Source organism: Mesoplodon bidens (assembly GCF_964165515.1).
Source record: "Mesoplodon bidens genome assembly, chromosome: 8".
NCBI classification, from domain to species: domain Eukaryota; kingdom Metazoa; phylum Chordata; class Mammalia; order Artiodactyla; family Ziphiidae; genus Mesoplodon; species Mesoplodon bidens.
The window spans coordinates 62,778,507-62,804,195 of NC_138165.1; the positions used below are offsets into that span (position 1 = coordinate 62,778,507).

Consider the following 25,689-nt stretch of genomic DNA (forward strand, 5'->3'; position numbering starts at 1 on the left):
TCCACAAAACACAATAATACATTAAAGAAAAGCAAAAACCAAAACAACAAAAAAGAAATGAGAAAGAAGCAAAACTAGAGTTAAGACACTGGTAAACATATGAAGAAGGAAATGTGAATACAAAAGACAAATATTATTTCAATCAACTGTATTATTAAATTTATAAAAGTCCTAAGTTTTCTCTTTAAAACAACTATTAATATAATTTCTGAAAGAATCCAGCCATATTTAACATCATATATCATAAGTCTGCCAGAATTCCAGAAAAACATCTAGAACCTATCTGATACTGAATGTAGTCTATAGAATAGAAACTTCCACATCTTCCACTTCTGTTAGAAGAGCAGAATCTCAGGCCCACCTCAAACCTACCAAATCAGAATCTGCCGTTTAAAAAGATACCCAGGTGATCTGAATGCACATTAAATATAAAATAATTCACCTAGAACATGAGAAAACCAGAAAATATGAGAAAGTGATTCAAAATATCAAACTTGCTATCAAAGCCCATACAGTTTTGAGGCCTTCAATCAGTTCTTACTTATACCTACACAGGAGTGTTGGGGGAGAGGTGCCTCTACACATAATTGTATTGAACCATTATGATGAGTCAGAAAATTTATAATAGTGAGCATAACATCAGGAGATTAAAAAAACTGTTAGAAGACTATTTAAAAAACAGCAAGCACAGCATTCTGGTAGACCCAACTATTATAAAGCGCCCTAGACACGGCAGTCCCTGAGGACATGTAAAAAAGCATAAACGAAGTATCTCTACTTCCCCTGTATACCAGGCAAACTGAGATATATACTTATAGTGATGTATGTAACTGTTCTAGCTTTATCTGTGGGAGTAGTTGACTTTATTTTGAACAATATATGTTTCAAAACAATTCTATATTTATATGCACACTTTTAATCATTACCACTCACAACATCAAGCAGACACCTTTTTAAATGATTCTGTTTCCTCAGATTATACTACCTTTACCTTGTTCAATAACATTAAACATTTACAATTGATGTCTTAATCCTTTCCCCTACTTTTCAGTACTTTAAATTTGAACTTTGCAAGGTAACAGGTGAAAGTAAACTCATAATATAATAGGATAAAAAGCAAAAGTATAATTTGGTTGCTACTGGGTTAATTATTAATAGTGCCTCCTTTCAATTTCAGTGTCCTAGTTTGGACAAAAAATGACACAGTCACCACCTTATTATGGGCCTTAAGGATCTTTTATACAAATTCTCATTTTGCATATTAAGAAGCTAATGCTCACAGAACTTAAAAGAATCTTCCCAAGGTTATATAACTACTTAATGTGACAAGGCCAGGATTAGAAATTTCATATCCATGCTCCTAATAAAGTGTTCTTTCTACTATTCCACATGCCCCCCATATTCCTTTTTAATAGTAAAATCTCATTATGGTCTCAATTTCTCATTCAATTTTATTTCCCCCCAAATTGTATGTAACTAGCCTCTACACTGGCTAAAACAAATTTACTGAACTAAAGGATATCTGAGTTCAAAATAACTACTCAAGTTTTTAAGACCGTACATAATTTGGTCCTAATTTACGTTTCCAATCTAAATTTCCCCTACATCCATTCACACACTATACACAGTAGCCAAAACAAACTATTCACTATTTTCTATACACATCTCATGTTTTCTTTACTGTTTCCTCTCTTGAGATGTCCAAATTCCACCACTCATGTGTGTCCAAATCCTACTACTCCTAAACTACTCAATTTAAATGTTGGCTTTCAAGAAAACATCCCTGACTGAACTTTTTCCCTCAATGCAAATAACACCTCCCTACTCTAAATGTGTATTTCTAATAATATCACTTTCTACCTTATATCAGTTACCTCCAACACTATGAGACAGTGTATCAAACTCCACAGCCCCTATCAAACAGCTCTGCACATAAAGAAGTACACAATATAAACATCTATCAGATGAGTGATCAGGACAATTTTAAAAGACCTTTATATGTCAGTGTCAGATGACATGTTTTAGCAAGTGACACCCACCTCTTACTGTGAAATCACGGCTAATACCCCCATTATCAAAATGGGAGCTGATGTGGGCAGTTTAGCCAAGATAATATATATGAGAACACTTTACAGTGCCTGGCACCCAGGAGCTGCTCATTAAATATTAAGTGAATAACAGAAGATGCTCACAGACCACTTCTCCAAAATAAGCAAGAATAAAGCTGTTTTAAATAATCCCAATGCTACTCACAGTGCTTCTAATAAGACCTGATATTAACTGAGCATGCTCTCTTTGTCAGGCAGTGCTCCAAATAACATACAAGTATTTCACAAAATCCCCTCAACGTCTCTACAAATAGTTACAATTATGTTCCCTATTTAATGAAAATAAATTCTATAAAGTTCTGCATGAAAGTTCAACTATAACAACAAAGAATAAAAGTGTCTACAACTCCTGGGCTTCAGCTGCAAAAAAATGCTCCATTTTAGTTTTTAAAGTGAAGTAGAGCAGACACTACCAAAAAGTATTTAACTTCTAGGTTCAACATCCAGAACAAGTTTTTTTCCCCATTATCTCTTTGTTTTATAGTAAATAAAAAGTAGGAAATGGTTTAAGAATATAGATCAGTAATAGATTGTTTGATGCTACAGAACAGAACATTAGAAAAGTACAATTTTGAGAAATGATTCTATCAATATTCGCTAACACTTTAAAAGCATATAATGGATACAGGGGTTAACTATATGAGCAAAATACCTGTACAATGCTTTCATTAAAGCTTCTAACTGCGGATCATTATTCTTAAATTTTAAGTAAAATGTGTAAAAACAAAATAAACAGGATAAATAGCCACGCAGATCACAAAATAAGATCATATCTTTGCAATGAAAGTTCTTGGTAATTAATCTTTGTACAATTAAGCATTTTCTACACAAAATATAAGTATCTAAAAAACTGATTGAAATTTAGTATTTACTAGCTTTCATTCTTTCAAAGAAAAGATACTAGCAAATTACAATAAGGAACCAATGACTAAGAGAGCTAACTCACAGATTTTCAACATAAAGGAAAGTGACTGAAGTCCTTTACTCACCCATTTCAAATATTCTTTCATCATCGAAACTGCTTATGCATAATAAATTATTTTTCTTGACCTAAACTATGCTAGTATTTTGTTCCTCTTAAAAAACAACCAAGTTTGGTTCAGGGAAGGCTTTGTTCAATTTCTTAGTATGATATTCTACATCAGGCTTTTCTTTCTTTTTTATTTAATTTTATTATTATTTATTTATTTATTTTGGGGGGGCTAAATTGGGTCTTCATTGCTGCATGCAGGCTTTCCCTAGTTGCAGCGAGCAGGGGCTACTCTTTGTTGCGGTGCGCAGGCTTCTCATTGTGGTGGCTTCTCTTGTTGCTGAGCACGGGCTGTAGGCCCGGGGGCTTCAGTAGTTGCAGTGCAAGGGCTCAGTAGTTGTGGCTGCATGCTCTAGAACGCAGGCTCAGTAGTTGTGGCACACGGGCTTAGTTGCTCCACGGCATGTGGGATCCTCCCGGACCAGGGCTTGAACCCGTGTCCCCTGCATTGGCAGGCGGATTCCCAACCACTGTGCCACCAGAAAAGTCCCTAAACCAGGCTTTTTAAAATAAGAGTGCTGAGAGGCTATTTGTGTAAACCTCTTTTAAGGAACTGCCCAGCCACCACTCTACTCATCAACACTCATGTGGAATACTAACTATAATATGGAAGCCTCCTAACTGATCTCTGTACTTCTGCTCTTGCCTCTTCAGTCTTCTCCATATAGCAGCAGAAGAGTGGACTTTATAAGGTAACACACTACCCTGAAGAGATGATTCCAATGAAGGTTATACAAGATGTTAACACTGGGTGAAGAGTATACGTGAACTCACTGTATTATTTTTGTTTTAGTCTAATATTATTTCAAAATAAAGGGTTTTAAAAAAGTTTTAATAGTTTCCCATCACACTTAAAATACAAAGTCCTTACCAAAGTCTCAGAATAAAATCTGAATAGGACCCTTGCCTGTCTCTACAACTTCATCTCCCCTCATGCTCCTCCAGCCTCTCTCAGTAGTTGTCATATTGGTTTGCGTGCTATGTTCACCAAATAAATTCACCAAGGTTGGTCCCACCTCTGAGCCTTTGCACTTGCTCTTTATCATGTCTGGAATGCTCTTCTCTACTTCTTCACATAGCTCAGTCCTTCACTTCACTTCTCTTCAGAGAAGCCATTGTTGTGCACTTACCTAAAATAGTCTTCTCACCCACGTTACTCTCTTACTCCTCATCCTGCTTTCTATTTCATCCTACCACTTATCTCCAAATAAAAGTACATATTTATTCACTTTAGTTGTTTGTTGTCTAACATCCTAATTTGAATTGAAATTCCAGAGGCAAGGAGGTTTGTATTATTTCATGCTATTGTATCCAAGGTCTAGAATACTAGCACACAGTAGATGCACTTTAAATGAATAAATAAATGATCTTCAAGTTTCTCAACATAAGTCATAGAATCAACTTTTAAATTGTACTAATTATCAATGAATGCAATATCAGGTATCAATTCATGTCTCAAATGAGTTTATGTATCCTAACACAGAGTGGTGATTTAGTCCCTTGAATAAATCCCTGTTGGATAAAATACATCATTATGTCCTTACAGGATAAGAAATGAGAAACATTTAAAGAGAATGACATATTCATATCAAATATAAGCAAATCTCCTAAGATTATATGAAAATCCAAATTAACACAAAGATTAGTCATTTTTAAAAAGGTTCATGGGACCTTGTCGAACTTTCATTTTATTATATACAAATGATTCTATTGGCATTCAATATTTCATAAATGCATTTTTCTGAGCAAAAGGTAGAAAATAAATTTTAGGGAAAGTTATCCTAACACTTGCCTAGTAAATAAGCATTACTGAATGTTTAATATTTGTTACTCAACTAAATCCCCATGATAACTTTGCAAGGTTCATTTTTTAAATTGTGGTAAAACATAACAAAGTCTACCATTATAGCCATATTTTATAAGTGTGCAGTTCACACGTACAAATATACCTGCATTGCTGTGCAACCATCACCCCGCCTATCTCCAGAATTTTTTTCATCTTCCCAGTCATGGTATATTTTTATCCTCATTTTCCAGATACAGAAACAGACTAGAAAAGGGTAAGTTGTTAATCCAGGTCAATCAGATTTCAAAGTTCAAAACACCTCTTCAATACACTTTAAAATTCAAGTTGCCACACCATGACAAAAGTAGTATAGGGATAAGCAAAGCTAAGGCTATTTTCTTCTCAGAAAATACTTCTATTTAATTGTAGCTTCATCAATCTCACAGATTGAAGCTTCTAAGAACTCTAATTCAACCTCATCATTTTATATACTAAAGTGATCTTTTTCAAGTTTATATTGTTGTCATCTGTTTAATTCTGAAAAGCAAAGAGTTTTGTTTTTTAAAGAACAGAAAGGCAAAAAAAAAATTAAAGGTTTTATGCATGCCTCTTTGCAATAGGACTTTACTGTTCCTCTCATCAAGAGATGTAGTTTATTTTCCCACCCTTACAATCTCAGCTGGCCTTGTGATTTGCTTTGACCAAGGGAAAGCAGCGGAAATGATACTCTTAACTTACAAAGCTTCACATTTTGTTCTTTTTTGGAACACTGTCCTAAAGTGTCATGTGTGAGAAAGCTAACATATCCCACAGAAAGAAAGGTTCCACATCCTCTATCCCAACAGGCCCCATGCCCCAACCACCCACCAGATGAACGCAGCTGTGACCTAAGGCTGGTGAGACCAGCAGAGGAACTGCCCAATCAACCCCAGAATATGAAATAAGTTGTTGTTGTTTTAAGTCCATTAAGATTTGGGGTGGTCTGTTATGCAGCACTCGGTAACTGAAACAAAGATTAATATAAAGTTCAATAAAAGAAATTAAAATAATCTCTATTTCACCACCTGAGCACATTAACTTGCACCAGGAAAAATCTTGGAAGTTTAAGATTTCTGGTCACAAGATGGTTAAATTCATGCAAACTGATGAAACTAATTTTATCATTAGTACCAGAAAAGCACTAAATATATGCCCCAGTATAGTGTGGTCGGTCAGATCTAACATCTTTGTATGAAAGATATCACACTGTGTTAACGAAAATATAATTTACCTCACATAATGGTACCATTTTCCATTATGAATGAAAATGTAAATGAAGTTAGTCCCTTTACACTCAATTTTAATAATATTTTTTAAAAGTCTTTCAGATATGTGATTAGCTTGCTTTCACAACCTGGGTACAGAGAAATAAGTCAGGCTTTTCTTACTGATTAGATATCATAATTGTAATCAATTATACTGAGCTAATTATGTCAAGATGGCCTCAGGTGCTACTGACATGTGCAAGGTAACATGCCAACATTAAATAGTCCTTGCTGGCTATACTTTTTACTTTTTAAAGTTTTTATTTCTCTTCCTATCAATTACCATTTGCTCATGATGAGAATACCCTTTAAGGTACAATGCATTAGAAAATATACGTGTTAACAATTTTACCTAAGCAAACTCAACAAGCTTGGGCACAGTGAGAACCAAAAAGCTTATTTCTGAATAAACTTCATTTTTTATAAACTACCATTTCTGGTTGCTCAAAATCATTGGGTTTTTACAGGTTTACTGAGGTATAATTTATATACCATAAAATTCATTCATAGTAAGTGAACAATTAAATAATTTTAGTATATCTACAGAGTTGTGCAACCACCAACCCTACCCAGTTTTAGAACATTTCCATTATCCCAAAAAGTTCCCTTGTGCCTATTTACAGTTAATCCCATTCTTACCCCCATCCCTAATAATTACTGATCTGCTTTCTGCCTCGATAAATTTGCTTTTTCCAGACACTCCCTATAAAATGAAATCAAATAATATATAAGCTTTCGACATCTAGCTTCTTTCATTTAGCCTAATGTTTCTGGAGTTCATCCATGCTATAACGTGTATTGGTAGCTTGTTTCTTTTAATTGCTAAATAGTACTCCATTAAATGCATACATTACCAATTTACTTTATTTATCAGTTGATGGGCATTTGAATTATTTCCAGTTTTAAGTTATTATGAACAATGAATGCTGCTATAAACATATCTATGTGTGGACATGTAATGTACTTCCATTTTTCTTGAGCAGATTCCTACTAGTGGTATTGCTTCCTAGCTCCCAGATGTGATTCAGAGAGGCTTGTGATATGAAAAGTAACCTCTAAAAAGAGACAAGTTACTGTAATAATATTATTCATTCATTTAGTTAACAATTATTTAGTTAACAATTATATTATTCATTTAGTCAACAAATACCCCAACCTGATATTATATTGTCAGACACTGTTGGAAGAGCTGGGGATAAAACTATGAATAAAATGATGACCCTGCCCCTAAATGAGCATACAATCTAGTGAGGACTGTATATCTAGATATACAGGTAACTCTCACTTTTTTTAGATAAATATCCAGTTTTAGAATCTGGTTACACCACACTAACTTCTAAGTGTAAGGTTCAAAGATGGTGAAAAACTACAATGATTAATTCCCACCTTCCCTTCAAGACAAAGACCCTCACCAATTTGTAATAACATGAAAGAGGTTTATAAAAAATTTTTAAAAACTCACACACACAATAGTATGAGAAAGACCATAACAAGAAAGGTCAGAGCTTCTAAGGGTGGTGAAGATGAGAAACAAGATGGGGAAAATTAAAGGAGGGCCTAAAACTCAGAGAGCACTCAGGGATTATTTTTGTTAATTGATTACATACTGACAGAGAGTGGTGGCTCATATTAAATTGCCTCAATCAGTAGGCCTGTAAAGAGGAATAAAGTTTATGCTTAAGCTGTCTTGACTTCTTTCTGGCCTTTTTGGACATCTGTTGTTCTTGGGAGATTTGGAGATAACGTGAAGTGGCATCAGTGGAAGAATACTTCCCACTTGGTATCTCTAATACCCTCTTAATACCCTACCTTCATCATTTGAGCTTGGAGGGAGCTCCTATTCATTCACCCTACTAACTTTTTATTGAAACACACCCTCTCCTGTTCGGTTTCCTCTTTTGGTCCATCATTATATTACTCCCTTGTCCCTCTTTCCCTCTATCATAATTACCTGATAAAACCCACAGCAGGAGAAAGCCTATGTCTATGCTGACTCCATCTCAACCTGAATTCACGATCATTAAATATAACTGAGTAGCAACATTATGCCATTTTCACCATCAATACACTCTCCCACTCTCCTCAGGATTATTCCACTCCTTCTCCTCTCTCTCAATAATTCCTCTTCAACTTGATTCTCAGCTTAATGCTAGCCTGAGCCCTAGGCTTATATATACAATTGGCTACTCAACATCTCTACTCAGACTTCTAGTAGGTCTCTCAAACTTAACATATCTAATATCAAGCTACTGAGTACTATCCCTTCTATACTCCCACCCCAAACCAGTTCCTCTTGCTTCTTCACTCCAGTAAATCTTGATATTTCCTCAATCCAAAAACCATGGGGTCTTAAATTTCTCACTGTCTTATATATCCCATACCCAATACATTGGCAAATACCGTAGGCTCTATCTTCAAAACATCCAGAATCTGAACATTTCTCACCTCTACCACCCTAGACCAAGCGACTATCAGCTCTCCTCTCAATGACTGCAAATTTCCTAACCAGTTTGTTTTTACTTCTGTTCCCCTGTAGACTATTTCTCAACCCAGCAACCACAGTGATCATAGGTATATCATTTCATTCCTCTACCACTCTTATCCAATAACATCTCAACTCAAGAGTAATTAGCCAAAGTCCTTACTATGTCCTAGGAAGCCGTATCTCATCTGTCTACCCCTTCAATCACTGTCCTCATCTCCTACCACTATCTCCCAGCCCCTTTCCCCAACCACTCTGTTCTATTCATAATGGCCTACTTCCTGTTCCATGAACAAGACAGGCATGCTCCTGCCTGAGCCTTTGCCACTGCTGCTCCCTCAGCACAGAAGGCTCCACCCCCAGCTCACCTCACTCCCTCCTATCTTTAAATCTTTTGCTATACTGCCTCCTCTTCAGTAAGGCCTTCCCCAGGTCAAGTAAACTGGCATCTTCCCACTATCACTCTTTGTTCTTTTTAGAACTCAACTCTATATGGCATTATGTGTTTTTTTGTTTGTTTGGGGGTTTTTTTGGTTTATCTCTGTCCAGCAGAATGTAAGCTCTACAAAGCCCAGTGACTTGTTTATTTACTGCTGGATTCCCTCTCCCAGAACAGGACTTAGCTAACAGAAGGCACCCAGTAAATGTTTTAAATAAATAAATGAATAATAGAGAGGACTATGAGAACATACACAAGCAGCACTTAACCTAATTTGAAAGAGTTAGAAAAAGCTTCTCTGGAATGGTGACATCTAAGGATAGACCTGAAAGACAAGTAGAAATTATCCTAGTGAAAGAATATGGGAGAGAAAGATCGTTCTAGATAGTAAAAACAGCATAAACAAAAGACCCAGAGGCAAGAGAAAGAATGGCCATGAAAGTGTATACTCTCCCAAAATAAAATATTTCTTTAAAAAATAAAGAAATTAAATATATTTCCCCATTTTCTACATTCTATCCTACACCAGACAATGAGGACTAACACAGTATACTATCCTATATGTTCTTGGCTAAAGACCATTACTGTACGTATTTAAAACATTTTTAGCCAAGATGAGTGAGTGCTAGGAAGAACAAAAGAAAATAAGTATTTTACATCTGTTATTCATTCCCTTATAGTTTCTTTCGCTGTCTTCAATTTTGGATCTTGGCAAATAACTTTTGATTTGACAACAGGTAAAACCAGACTGGTCATGAAAAACAATAATAAGATACCATGTCAAAGGTACTCAAAAGGATACCAGGTTAAGAATGGCTAAAGGCCCCTTCAAAGAAATGACCAAGAAAACAAAACCTAAAGATCAACAGGTGATTAGGTACTGGTAACACCCTTTGCTATTATGAAGGAAATCATTATCACCATTGCAGCCAAAAGGATTGGCTAACAACGTTTGGAAGATAGCTGAAAAACTGGCAAGATATAACTTCAGGAAATTTGAAGAAAATGGATAAATGATTACAAATGGCAGGAATGCATCTCCTTGGGGACTATGCTATGAAACCCCAGTATAATGCTCATTGGCCATTTCATTTGCAGAAAAACTGACAGCATCCTTGAGCTGAAGAAGGTATTACTGCAGTTTAGTATGATTAGAATATAGAGTGGGCAAGATTCACAACATAAGGTGATTTTAAAACAGATGTGTTTTGGGATCATAAGAACCACCCTTGGGAACATGACAAAAGCTGAAAACTACATTCACACAAGAACTCCGTACACAATTTCAGGGGATTTCCAAACTCTATGAAACTCAGTGTGAAAGTTCAGGTGAAAACCATTACACTCAGGACAATAAAGAGAAATACATCCCAGGATGAGAGCTATGCAGCAGGCTTATGCAAATTGTCAAGAGGGAAGTTAGAAGACAGAGGGTTAGAGGAAAGTGGGCTCCAGAAAAAAAAAAAAAAAAGCTTACAGAAAGGTGGTACGATTATTAGACTGGATAAATTTTAAAATTCTATAAAGGCACTTAACTAATTCAAGAAAGTCAATGTATCTATGTAACAAATTTAACTGTGAAATATTCTGGAAGAGAGAATCCATTTCACTTTGATAATAAATATATGATATTACATATATGAAAATACATATAATGTAAACATATTATATTATTTGGACTTATAAGAAAGTGCAAAGTGTGATAATGGAGTGCAGCAATGCAAACCGAACACTCAGGTCTTTATTAATTTTAATTTTTAGAATCAGCATATAATTCAATCTCAGAACACTTCATGATTACAGAACCAAAGGAAAGCATTAACAATTTTGACAACATAAAAGTATAAATGACCAAGGGTAAGAGTACAAATATAAAGAATTATACTATTTAAAGTTTAAAAAGGAAGTAACCAATGATCCAAAAATGTTAACAAAAAAACTATCAAACATCAGGAAGAGGGGAGAGGGTAAATGAGGGGAGGAAACTTAATGAGCTAAATCTTCATATTTTGTAGCAAAGAATTAATAGATCCTGTCTAAAGTTGGCAAATGAATATATAAAAGAATTAGCCTATTCCTCTTCTGGAGGTAACCTCCAGATATACTAAAAGCAGAAGTTCCCCCTGAGAAATATGACCAGGGTGGGAGAGAGTGGGGTAGGATTACATACACTCACTTTTCATCCTAAATTCTTCTAGACTATTCGATTCATTATCATGTATTCATGTTAGCATGGTAAAAATTAAAAAGAAAAAGAAAAAGATTTAAACCAGTTTAGGTAGGTCATTAGTGCTGATGCAATTCCCTGACATCACTTGACCTATTTCAAATACTTTTCAAATATATCAAAGCAAGGCTTAGTTGTTTCTTCTAATGAGGGGTTCATTCTTATATTTACTTTCTTTATTCAAGCCAGAATTAAAGACTATTACATGTAGAAGAGATATTAACTAAATGTTGAAGATACATTTTTAAAAGAATATTGATACAAGTTAGTCCTCACTGTATTAAAATTCTTTGAATTTTGGTAAAGTTTAATTGGTCAAAACCAATATTTCTTAAAGTTGCCATTAGGATACACACACATACTTCTTCACAAAAGTACATCATCAAAACTCTGTTACAGGGCTTCGCTGGTGGCGCAGTGGTTAAGAATCCACCTGCTGGGGCTTCCCCGGTGGCGCAGTGGTTGAGAGTCTGCCTGCCAATGCAGGGGACACGGGTCCGTGCCCCGGTCTGGGAAGATCCCATGTGCCGCGGAGCGGCTGGGCCCGTGAGCCATGGCCACTGGGCCTGTGCGTCCAGAGCCTGTGCTCCGCAACGGGAGAGGCCACAATAGTGAGAGGCCCGTGTACCACAAAAAAAAAAAAAAGAATCCACCTGCCAATGCAGGGGACACGGGTTCAAGCCCTGGTCCAGGAAGATCCCACATGCTGCAGAGCAACTGCGCCCACACGCCACAACTACCGAGGCCGCATGCCTAGAGCCCGTGTTCCGCAACAAGAGAAGCCACTGAAATGAGAAGCCCACGCACTGCAATGAAGAGTAGCCCCCACTTGCAGCAACTAGAGAAAGCCCACGCGCAGCAACAAAGACCCAATGCAGCCAAAAATACACAAATAAAATAAAATAAATTTATATAAAAGAAGTTAAAGGGGTTTCCGAAGGTTCTAGTTTAGGTAACCAAGTGAATGGTGATGGCTCAAAACAGAACACGGAAGAGAAACAAAATGGAGGATAATCATGCATTCAACACTGGATACAATATTTAGTATTTAGCTTGTGGAGCTGTCCAAAGGGTAACTACAGATAGTATATTACTAGATAGTATAGTATCTAGTATATTACTTGGTTGATAGTATATTACTTAGTTGAAGCCATGGAAGTAAAATGTTTTCATACATATATACTGCAGGGTGTGAAAAAAAAAGGTCATTTAGAAATACCCACATTGAAAAAGCTGCTAGAAGAAAAGCCAGTAAAGTAGACCAAAAGTCAGAGAAGTAATATAAATAACAGCTTCCATTTTTCAAAAGCAATTTGTTACACAAATCTGCTAAGTGCTTTAGGAGATATTAAACTGCTTCTTAAGATTGGAATTATCACCATTTATTTATTTATTATTTTATCTGTTTTTTAATTAAATTAAATTAATCAATTTATTTATTTAATTTTTGGCTGCATTGGGTCTTCGTTGCTGCACGCGGGCTTTCTCTAGTTGCGGTGAGTGGAGGCTACTCTTTGTTGCGGTGCGCGGGCTTCTCATTGCGGTGGCTTCTCTTGTTGCAGAGCACGGGCTCTAGGCACACGGGCTTCAGTAGTTGTGGCATGTGGGCTCAGTAGTTGTGGCTCACAGGCTCTAGAGTGCAAGGTCAGTCATTCTGGCGCACGGGCTTAGTTGCTCTGTGGCATGTGGGATCTTCTTGAACCAGGACTCGAACCCGTGTCCCCTGCATTGGCAGGCAGATTCTTAACCACTGTCCACCAGGAAAGTCCCTATCACCACTTTAGAGATAAGCACAAAGAGACCTTAAGATGTTGAATGATCTGTCCAAAATTATTCAGCTAAGTGGAAAGACCAAAATTCAAATTCTGGTTTGTTGTCCATCCTCTTAACCAGTATACTACCATCATAATGGAAGCCATGATAAGACAAGTAATGCCCATTTAGAGACTAGGAACGAGTAAGTTTTCTTACCCTTTCCTTCTAACTCCTGACTAAACCACAGTGCATGTGTCAAGAGCCTCCCCATCCTCATCCCCAATACCACCACCCCACCCCCAGAACACATGTATGTTTTCAGGAAGCTGGGACTCTACTAAAAATAAAAAGTACAATTATTTTTATAGCTAATAACATAATGAAGTTTTTTTTTAAAGTGCTGGTAAGTTTGAATCCTGACATAGTTCTAAGACAATGTTTGAATAAATGAAAGCTAGCTAAATTAAATCATATCAGTTAGGTTCATTCACTCATCATTATTTAGTGCCTCTTATCTGCCAAGCACTAGGGATAAAATGGTGTCTAAAAACAGACTCTAATGCTGTATCTCTGAACAAACCTTACTGCAATGACGACACCTTTAGAGTTGCTTTATTTTGTCTTGCCTTGAGTGACATTTGTAAGCTACTTAAATAAAAAATATAATTTATTACATAGTATCTTGTAATACTGTGCTCCTTGAAAGAGGAAATAAACAATATCTATAACACAAAATATTCCTCTAAGTCTGAAAGCTTAATTTCAAATTATTTCAATAATGGCCTGTATCTAAGTCCAGAATCCCTATATTATTATTGTGCCACTCTACTCACAATGTCTTCATTCTTAGGGCGTTAAGATCTAATTTAACATATATAGGAGAGTAATTTATATCATTTCCCCCTTAATTTGGGAATCAAGTCCAAAATTTTGTACTAAAATGGACAATAAAGAGGAAAATCCCATAATGACACTTTTGTGCCAGATACTTTTACTGTTTTAAAAACACAAACTAGCTTTTCGATGTAAATACAACATAGGAAGAAAGGGGGAGGGAGATTAAGTTTTTTAAATTTTAGAAAAAAAAATTTCTTAAGAAAAGTTTTAACATACACCTGAACATTAGCTTTTAGGATTTCTTGGGCAAAACAATTTTTACCTGTCGATAAAATAAGGAGTTTCTACTATTTTCTCCATCCAGGGAAATAACAGATTTCCCTCTATATGCTCATAAGAAACCTATGAGAAACAAATCATAAATCCATTTGACAGTTACACTTTCAAAATAACGGAAGATATCATGTTATAGACAAATTAGATACTCTCTCAGCTCAGAAATGCTTTCCTTAATCTAAACTAAATAAGAAAATCTATAAAGTCTATTAAAATATATAGCCTGGCACATATTAGACACTCAATTAAGTGTCTGTTATAATTATAAAACTGGATGGCTTTTATTCATATGAATTTTACTTAGTCAACCTGCTTTGAAGCTTATAGGGCATTTAGTTCAACACCATGACCCAGGAAAAAAGCAAAATCACATTCCTTGGTATAGACTCTCCCTAAGTCCAGAATTGGGGGGAAAAGTTTTTAAGTTTATAACTGGTCACAAAGGGGCCTAAGCAAGACAGTAAAAGTGACTCGACAGAGTCCAACATCATCACTTACTGAAGCCATGTTAGTAACCAATTCTGCTATTAGTTGGCACTGCCTTCCTTCATTGTATACTAGATATCTAAGTGCTCCCAACTTCTACTGGATTTAAAAGTATAGAGGAGCTGGAAGCAGGAGCAGTTACTAAACAAACAATCAAAAATCAACAACTTTTTGGCTACAAAATAAGACTGGCTTTTTTGTAAGAATCTTATTTTAGAAACTTGAAAGCAAAAATTTTGCTGAATTTTTCACTGAAACAATCTTAATTTTCGTGACTGCCTTTTCTGAAATTGGGGACAAGTGGTGCTTGTATAACATACATCAAAACAAAAAAGTGCTAACCAGTAATCTTCTTGATCCCTGAGATAAAGTAAGCATGCTCTGAAGCACATATTTATACAATGGCCCAAAGAATAAGAAAAGAGTAAGGAATAAGAAAGAAAAAAACCAACTGTGATATCAATACCATTTCTTCAGTGTGCTTTAGTAGCCAGAAATCTGCAAGCTCCTATCAATACAAGATGCTACTGTCATTACCTGTCCTTAAGCTTCTATTAACTATTTCTCTAGAATTAAAAATAACAATAAAACTAAACTCCTCACTTCTCATTTCCTAAGCTAAACTGGCTAGGAACTTCTCAAAGGATTTTAGCAGGCCCAAATCAAAACTAAGATCACAAAACTTCCCAAATACTCAAAAACTACGCAGTGCTTCAGCAGGTTAAAAAAAAAAAAAAAGAATAGCATTACATAGAATAGTTGTAAAGACCATATGACAGAACTTAGGTTTTGCAAACAAAACAACCAGTGTACATTCTACAAGTAGTCATAACATTCAGCAACGTTGTATAATTGATTTTATAGGTTAAACATAGAATTATCACATGACCCAGCAAATCCACTCCTAGGTATATATCCAAGAGAAATAAAAAACATATGTCCACATAACTTTTACACAAATATTCATAGCAGCATTATTCATAATAGTCAAAAAAGCAGAAACAACTCAAGCATCCATCAAGTGATGAATGGATAAATAAAATGTGATATACCCACACAATGGAATATTTTTTGGCAATAAAAAGAAATGAAGTACTGATACGTGCTACAACTTGAATAGACTGAAAACATTACACTAAGTGAAAGAAGCCAGTCAAAAAAGACATGTTATTTGACTCTATATAAAATCTCCAGGATAGGCAGGCATACAGAAAGCAGAGGGGCAGGGGAGTGTGGATGTTGGCAGGAGTGATTGCTGTTGGGTCTGGGCTTTCTTTGGGGGATGATGAAAATGTTCTAAAATTGATTGTGGCATTGGATGCACAACTGTGTGGAGATACTAAAAACCACTGAATTGTATACTTTAAATGGGTGAACTGCATGCTATGTAAATCAAATTGCAATAAAGCTGTTATTTAAAAAATCAATTTTGTACTGCAAAAGTTGAAAAGGTAAGTAAAACTATTAAAAAACAAACAAGCAAAAAAAACCCCAACAGCATTATTGTAAACAGCTTGCCCAGCAAATCAAGAACAAAGATTCTCCATTTATTCTTTAACAAAAAATTTTACTGCTATGAAACAGTGAATATACATTTAATCAGTTCTCGCTAATTTTCTAAGAAAATGCTCATTCTCACTCAAAAATTTACATATATATGTATATAAATTAAACTGAAAAGATTCTCTGAAGAGCTCATATCACAGAGATTTTGAGCCATGAGAAAGAGAAGCATATATGAAATTAAATGTAAGACAGATTTTATTATAAAATCTTTTTAATTTAGAGTGAGTATATAATCTCTCAGATGAGTTAGCTAATTAATGTCGATAACTAAAAAAGAGTTCTCCACACAAATAACAGTGTTCTTAAGGATGTGTGCTTTGAATCACTCACTTGCAATCAGGAAGTAATTGTGATACCTTAATACACCAATGATAAAACACAATCTTCTGTGAAACAAAGAAAGACTTCTATTAACCCATACTCACAAAAAACATAAAAACATTTAAAAATTAATTCTTTAGAAAGCACTTTATCAGATGTATTTTGTTAATTGTGACTGGTATTTTTCCTCTACATTAAAATATTTTTAAGTGAAAGATGAATCAACAGGCTAATACAAATCTTCAATGAACATACATGATTTTAGGAAACCAAAAGATGACAAAATATTTCTTAAGCAGAGCTTCTTAAAAGTAGGGAAATCACATGTAAGAGGAAATTTCTAGACTAAGTTTGTACATTAAGGAAAAGAGATAGCAAGAATTATAACATAAGACCATCAAAGAAAAAAATAAAGGAAAAAGAGAAGACATGCAGAAAGATTCCAAGTCAACAAAATTTAAATGAAAAGGCCATAGCAAGGTGAAAAATAACCCCAATTTCCTAAAATTAGTTATTCATAGCAGTTATTGCATTACCAAAAGATATGTGAACATATTGGGAAGACTAAATATTTCAATAGAGTACTATGAAAAATTTTCCCATCTGAGAAAAGTAATATGGGATAATAAAGATCCTAACACCATCAGCTTGTTATATTATTTTTCAAAAATGTTTTTCTCAATTATAAAAAAAACTAGAGAAACAAATACATTTTAAAGCTAAACAGAGTTAATTACTAAAAACAATACATGCCCTATGAAGACATTTTCTAACTTCAAGACAAAGTTAAGTCTATGACTATAAGAAAAAACTCCCCAACTAGTCATGCAAATATTTGAAATACACATGTGTCTATTACCTTACTCTTTGTTGCAATTTGAAAGGTAATAAGTGTATATAAGAAATTAAGATCATATGTTTTCTATAATAAAATGGCAACGTAGCTCATTTTTTTCCAGTTTCAGAGATAAGAATATTATCTCTAAAAGCCCTTAATCAATGTATGCAATTTGTATGTCTAAATATAAAGTAGATAAATAACAGCTACTTCAAGCATTATACTGACCACTACTTCCACTATAGATGGCTAAAATCAAGTAATGTAAAAATTTAAATGACTTACATTGTTGTTGCGGGTTTCTACAGCAGGGAATTTTCTGACTATGAATTTCACAGCAGATTCCAGGTTTTTGTCAATAAGGTAGGATGGTTTTGCCTTGGGGTCTCCACAAGCCTATAAAACAACAGTAATAAAAGTGAAATGCATCCTTCTTCTAAAACCACGGAATAATAGCAAATCTGTAATCAGAAATTAAGGAGATATTTGTTTTTGGTGAGCAGGTGACAAAATGAATAGGCAAAGTGCAGGGATTGTCACAGCTGAAATATGCAATGGGAGACAGTACAGAGATGTTCTTCTACTGAAAAAAATGCATGGAAAGTTTCAAAGCAGTTAGCGCAGAACAGCAGTGAAGGAAAAAGCTCAAACCTAAAGAAAAAGAAAAAGAAAAAAAAATTCTTGGTTTGAGGTAGGATTGTATTCATTTGAAGCTAGTAAAATATTACAAAATTAAATATTCAATAGAGTACTGGAAATGTTTCTTTCTACGTGTTATATAATAAAAGCTTATGTTTAAATGTCTCTTCCAAAATGTTTTCCTCATTCACCTGAAACATTTTAATACAAGAGCCCTAGTTCAAAAGAACTGGAAGCTGCTAAAATTGTCTTTACAGCACTAAAGCTGTGTTGCCTGTTCCTCCGAACATCTGAGTTACAACATTTTTTTCCATCATACCAGCAGCACTTCAAACAATGAAATCTACACCTATTCTATATCTCTTAAATACAGAACAAATGGAAATGTTTACATTTTGACCACATCGGCAGTACAGCATTCTCTCTAGTAAACTGTAAAGCATTGTACAAGTGTAAGGTATTATTATTAGAAAGAACTTTTTATCTGAACTATTAGCAATACAGAATAATCTTCAATACTGTTCAGTTTCATTCTGTGGCATTTAATTAACTGCTTTCTAGTGAGATGCTATTTCTTAGGGAATTACTAAAATTATAACATTCTTACTTAACTTCTTTTTATTGCACTTTAAAGAGGATGTGTCCTTTGAAAAGTTAACTATTATGTGTGAAGAAATACAGTTTTGCAATTTAATGTTTTTTCATCATTTACTATGGCTATGCTGTGGATTGCAGAAAGAGAAGTTATGAAACATGAAACTGATCTGAAAGCGGGCAAGCGGGCAGAGGGAAGGTGAAAAGCTTTGCAAACCTTCCAAACTTGTCCTTGCTGGGGAAGCATTGTAATAAAAAGAGAGAAAATTACTTGTAAACAATGATTGTCAAACTATGACATACGTTTCAGTAGAGAACTTATGCACTGCAGACTATGAATAACAAAACAAGATGAGAACTATATGGTGCTATAATTTTAAAGGTATTTTAAGTAGCAAGTTTTAGTATACAATAGATTTATAGAGTTTATATTATTTATATATATTTAAATACTACTGTGTAGGTGTACAACCATGTCAGTTTCTTGGTGCTCCTTCTAAATCAACTTAAAATAATACTAGAAGGAAAAATAAAAACTACATGCAACTATAAAAACAGGAGCAAAACCATCAGTGAAATTTTACATACCTTAAAAAGAAACGGTAGCCAAGAATAAAAATAAATCGTTATTGGATGACTTTTGCACTTCAGCTCAAATTAAAACTATTTTTCAAATATCAACTAACTCCTTTCCAAGCCAAAGTATAAAAATCAATGCAAACATTCCTATATTTTCCAAATGGAAATAGGAATGTAATAAGAATTATCTTAATTCTCAAACATAATTAGATAAGAAATTTAGAACTTTGTAATCCTTAACCACACCGATAAGAGGCTATTTTGTAAATTCCATTTCAACATCATAAATATTAAAATATATCTGACTTTTCCTCAGAGTAGACTATCATTTGCTTAAAATATTATTTCTCATAAATTAATCTTCCAATTAATCTACTTCCCCAAAAATATTATACTATAAAGAATGACTAAGAACCACATAACTAAGAATTTGTCCCAATAGAAATAGTTACATATTAGCATTTCCTTATATAAATGATAAAATGAAAAGCAAGTTTCATAAACATGCCTGAGGCAGTGCAGAATCCCAAAGTGATTCCAAATTCTTTTTAAATGATATGTATTATCTTTCATACTCTAATTACTTAAAAATTCAGTTATCCATCCTAACAATATTAGTGCAATCAACAAATGAAAATATGATAGACTATCATACCCATTTCCAAAGATCACAAATTTTATTATATAAGAATTTAATCAAGTAATTAAACGTATATCTATATATGAATGGCTCTTCCTTATTACACTGAAAACATAAAGAATGGAATTTCATTTCAGTGGAAAAATAAATGGTTATATCGTCTTTCCTTGGAATTAATTTACCTTTTTCCACACTACTCAGTGAGCCATAACTAAACAAACTACACTGGGAGGCAGTATGCCATAAAGATTAAGAATACAGACTCTGGAATAAGACTCGCTGAATTTCAATTTTCATCACTTACTAGCCATCGAACCTTGACTATATTACATAACATCTCTTAATCTCAGTTTCTTCACGTGTAAATGGGGAAATCAGTACTTACCTCATAGAGTTAATTATGAGGATTAAAAGAGAGATAGATAAGCCATGTACAGTATTTAGCAAAAGGACTGGCACATAGTGCTCTATTGTTAACTGTTGTTAACAATAGCTATAATTATAATTACCTAAGTAAAAGTCTCATATGAATAGTAACCACAGAATAGTCTTTATCAGAGTATACAGAACTAGTAATAATGACTACAACTCCTTCCCCCAATCACTTATTTCTTTATATACTCCAAGACTAAACATACTAAATTTGCTTTACTTATAGAAAAAGATTAGACTAGTAGTTAAAAACATGGATATAGGCTGCCCATGTTCAAATCCTGGCTCCTAACTGTAACGTAACCAAGTGATTTTCTGTGCCTCAGGTTCTTCAACTGTTAATTAGGTGATAATAATTACAATGTAGCCAAAAAGGTTTTAAGCCCATTACATGAGTGTCTGTATGTGTGTACATGAGCAGAATTCTTAAAGGTATCTGGTATACCACAAGCACTCAAAAAATGCCAATAAAAAATATAAGATTAATAGACACTATACAGAAGTACTAGACATTTTATTTTTTTCTGAAATCAACCTACTTGATTTATTTACTTAACACCCATACAGACACTTGCAAATACTCAGGCCAAAACAAACAAAAAAAAAGTGCAAGAAAAAAATAAAACCTAACTAAAAGTACCTAGGTAATAACAGTATCCTCAGTTTATGGGTTAGAGTACTGAGGCTTAGGTTAAGCAACTTGCCTAAGGTCATCTAGGTAAGTACATCTTGGCAAAGAGCCATACTGAATAATTCAGTTAAGAAGAATGTCCTACTATACTGAAAGAGTACAGCAAAATTCCAACTAACCAGATGTCTCATTTTATAAAGATTACTCTTCTTCCCCACTCTAACTCAAAAATTTCATTTTGATGACATTGAGGACAAAGGAATCATAAGATAACAACTTATATTTTAAGAACACAGCCTGCACTTGATACACCTAAAACCCTATCCTACTGCAATAGCAATATTACACAAAATTAATCTTTCATTCTTAAAAGTATCGCCCTTTGAAATACCACATTTAAGAAAATGATATAGACTACTATATTTAGTTATCAATACATTCTAGACTAATACATTCCAGAAACACTACCAAAAAGATTGAATCAAAAGGTTTAACAAATTACCAATTCAGTTAAATAAAGCTCTTGAGTACTTCTAACCTGCAAACCGCCGCCCCTGCCTCCCCCCGAAAAAAAGAAAAGGTGAGTAGAGGGCAAAACTGTGTCTAAACCCCTGAATCTTAATAGCCCTACAATCAAAGGTTTTTTTGCATAATTGGCTAAAAGGGCTATTTCACCAGACAAAAAGGAAACTATATCTGAACTACAGAATTTTTTTAAAAACCACCACACTAAAACCTTACGTTTTACTTTATCTTGACTCAGCATGATTTCATAATGCATAAAATACTGTAATTTAAAATCCCAGAAGATCTAAAGCAAATTTAAATATTTATATACTTAAATTTCCAGTTTTCAGAATTGGAACTTTATTTCCCATGAATATTCTAATTATCTTTAAATTCAACAAAGTTAAGACTAAAGTGGCAGATAAAATTACACAAGTGTTAAAGGAAATACTGTTAAACATAATAATTAACAATTCTTGTCTCTAAGTGGATCACAGTCCACATGACCTTAGGCAAGTTGCTTAACCTAAGCCTCAGTAGTCTAACCCATAAACTGAGGATACTATTATTACCTACTTCAGATTTTTAAAAAAACTGTTCAGATTTTTAAGACAAAATGCACATAAAGTGCTTATTTCAGGTGCCTGGCACACAAGTACTTACAAGTTTTAAACAATTATCTTCTATTTTTTTAAGTAAAACTTTTCAAAACACCTGGATATCTATAGCGAGTTCCCAATTATCAAAATAAGATTTTCCATTTAACCAGTTCAATGCCAGTATTGTCAATTCAGTATTTCCTAATTCGTTTTTTCACAAAACACAAATATAACGTTATTACCCAAAATAAAGAACAAAGATGTTTCAGAAAACCACGTAATATTTTATTAGGGGCACAAAATAAACATCTTTGATTAGAAACCTCAAAATCAGACTTTATGTAATTTTAAATATGACTTTAAAACAAATCTTTCTGCCAATCTACCATCAAAATTCCTTCCCAAGGCCTTTCCTCAGATTGTCTCAATATAGATTACGTACCACAGCTTAACTTCATATGGTTAATGTTACGTATTTTTTCAAGAACTGCCTTACCACAATGTTAAAAAAATATATAGATAGAAATAGTCCTCTCTCTATTCATAAGAGATAAAGCAACAATCATTAAAAAGGAAAACAATAAAGACACAAGAGTAGAGAATAAAAGGAACATTTACTGGGCAGCTGTTGCGTGCAAAACACCTTTGTTTAGAAATTATCTAAACCATAACTCAACAGAGAGGAAAAGAGCATCCGAAATTCAGTGACTTGCTCAGGGTTTTACAGTTACTAACTTTGAGTACCCAAAGATTCCAAAACACTAAAAACACTTACTTAAAAACATATGCTCCAACTTCCCTGGTGGCACAGTGGTTAAGAATCTGCCTGCCAATGCAGGAGACACGGGTTCAAGCCCTGGTCCGGGAAGATCCCACATGCCGCAGAGCAACTAAGCCCGTGCGCCACAACTACTGAGCCCACGCGCCACAACTACTGAAGCCGCACACCTAGAGCCCGTGCTCCGCAACAAGAGAAGCCACCACAATAAGAAGCCCATGCACCACAACGAAGAGCAGTCCCTGCTTGCCGCAACTAGAGAAAGCCCACGCACAGCAATGAAGACCCAACACGGCCAAAAAATAAAAATTTAAATAATAATAATAATATAAATAAATAAGTAAAAACATATGCTCCCATGGGCTTCCCTCGTGGCACAGTGGTTAAGGATCCGCCTGCCAATGCAGGGGACACAGGTTCAAGCCCTGGTCCAGGAAGATCCCACATGCTGCGGAGCAACTAAGCCCGTGTGCCACAACTACTGAGCCTGCACGCTGCAACTACTGAAGCCCACATGCTGCAACTGCTGAGCCCGCGTGCTGCAACTACTGAAGCCTGCATGCCTAGAGCCCGTGCTCCGCAACAAGAGAAGTCACTGCAATGAGAAGGCTGTGTACAGCAGTGAAGAGTAGTCCCTGCTTGCGACAACAAGAGAAAGCCCATGTGCAGTAAAGAAGACCCAACACAGCCAAAGATATAAATAAATAGATAGATTAATTAATTAAATTTAAAAATAAATAAATAAAAATAAAAACATATGCTCCCAGCTCAATATCAAAAAAACAAAACCCAATCAAAAAATGTGTAGAAGATCGAAATAGACATTTCTCCAAAGAAGACATACAGACGGCCAAAAAGCACAGGAAAAGATGCAGTACATCACTAATTATTAGAGAAATGCAAATCAAAACTACAATGAGGTATCACCTCACACCGGTCAGAATGGTCATCATCAAAAAATCTACAAACAGGGCTTTCCTGGTGGCGCAGTGGTTGAGAGTCCGCCTGCCGATGAGTTCGTGCCCCGGTCCAGGAAGATCCCACATGCCGTAGAGTGGCTGGGCCTGTGAGCCATGGCCGCTGAGCCTGCGCGTCCAGAGCCTGCGCATCTCCGCAACGGGAGAGGCCACAGCAGTGAGAGGCCCGCGTACCGCAAAAAAAAAAAAAAAAAAAAAAAATCTACAAACAATAAATGCTGGAGAGGGTGTGGAGAAAAGGGAACCCTCCTACACTGTTGGTGGGAATATCAATTGGTACAGCCACTATGGAGAACAGTATGGAGGTTCCTTAAAAAACTAAAAACAGAGCTACCATATGATCTAGCAATCCCACTCCTGCGCATATATCCGGAGAAAACCATAATTTGGTGAACACCGCAATGTTCACTGCAGCACTACTCACCATAGCTAGGACATGGAAGCAACCTAAATGTCCATCAACAGAGGAATGGATAAAGAAGTGGTACATATATACGATGGAATATTACTCAGTCATAAAAAAGAACAAAATAATGCCATTTGCAGTGACATGGATGGACCTAGAGACTGTCATACTGAGTGAAGTAAGACAAAGATATGATATCATATCATATGATATCAAATATCATATGATATCGCTTATATGTGTAATCTAAAAAAATGGTACAAATGAGCCTATTTACAAAACAGAAATAAAGTCACAGATGTAGAAAACAAAGTTATGGTTACCAAGGGGGAAGGGAGGGAGGGATAAATTGGGAGACTGGGATTGACATATACACACTACTATATATAAAATAAATAATGAAGAAGAACCTACTGTATAGCACAGGGAACTTTACTCAATACTCTGTAATAACCTATATGGGAAAAGAATCTAAAAAAGAGTGGACATATGTGTATGTAAAACTGATTCACTTTGCTGTACAGCAGAAACTAACACAATATTGTAAATCAACTACAATAAAATTAATTAAAAATACATAAATTTAAAAAATAAAAATATATGCTCCAAAAAATGTATATAAAAATAGTTCCGTGGGAGGGAGGGAGATGCATGAGGGAAGGGATGTGGGAACAGATGTATATGTATGACTGATTCACTTTGTTATAAAGCAGAAACTAATTTAAAAAATTAAAATAAATAAATAAATAAATAAATAAATAAATAAATAAATAAATAAATAAAATAAAATAGTTCCATTCTTTCAATACCTCAGCTGCTCAAAACTTTTCTTGGAGTAATCACTATTAAAGGAAAATTCCGATGATTTCAATAAATTTTATTTTTTAATTTCTAGTCTAACTCAGCAATAAAACACATTCCTTTGTCAAAATACTATAGAACAAAATGATTTCTTTTAATACAATAACTTAATTGAAAAGACCATGAACAAAATCCCAGGGATCAGAGTGAGAATGCTATTTTTGAGAGCAGAGGAAAGAAATCAGCCTCATCTGAATCATATCAGGAAAGAGGAGAAAAATACAAAATGTGACCAATTTATGCTAGAAAGAGGAATTTAACTTTTGCTCAATAAACAAGAAATAATAAACCTGTTTTAAAGCAGGTTTTGCAAAATTGAAGGCATAAAGGGACAAAGATTCTCCCTTGAGTCTTCAGCAAATTGAAATTAATGCCTAGAGGAAAAATGGACATCACCCAATAAGATCATGGACCGTAAAAGGAACTTGTGTATAATTCTTTTATTTTCTAATTTTAAAAATAATGAAATACGGTGTGAAATTTTCCAGTCAGTAAGTATTGGAAAATCAAGACCAAAACAAGCTTCAAATT

The 25,689-nt window shown here is 34.7% G+C and overlaps 1 protein-coding gene across 2 annotated transcripts in view; it reads right to left on the bottom strand.

Annotated features, from left to right (window-relative positions):
* NCKAP1 (NCK associated protein 1) overlaps nucleotides 1–25,689 on the bottom strand; it is a 97,892-nt gene that overhangs the window by 63,297 nt on the left and 8,906 nt on the right. For both annotated transcript variants that reach the window (XM_081242314.1, XM_081242315.1), the window contains exon 2: nucleotides 17,801–17,911. In XM_081242314.1, coding sequence (XP_081098440.1) covers nucleotides 17,801–17,911 — 111 coding nt within the window. The remainder of the gene's footprint in view (nucleotides 1–17,800; nucleotides 17,912–25,689) is intronic.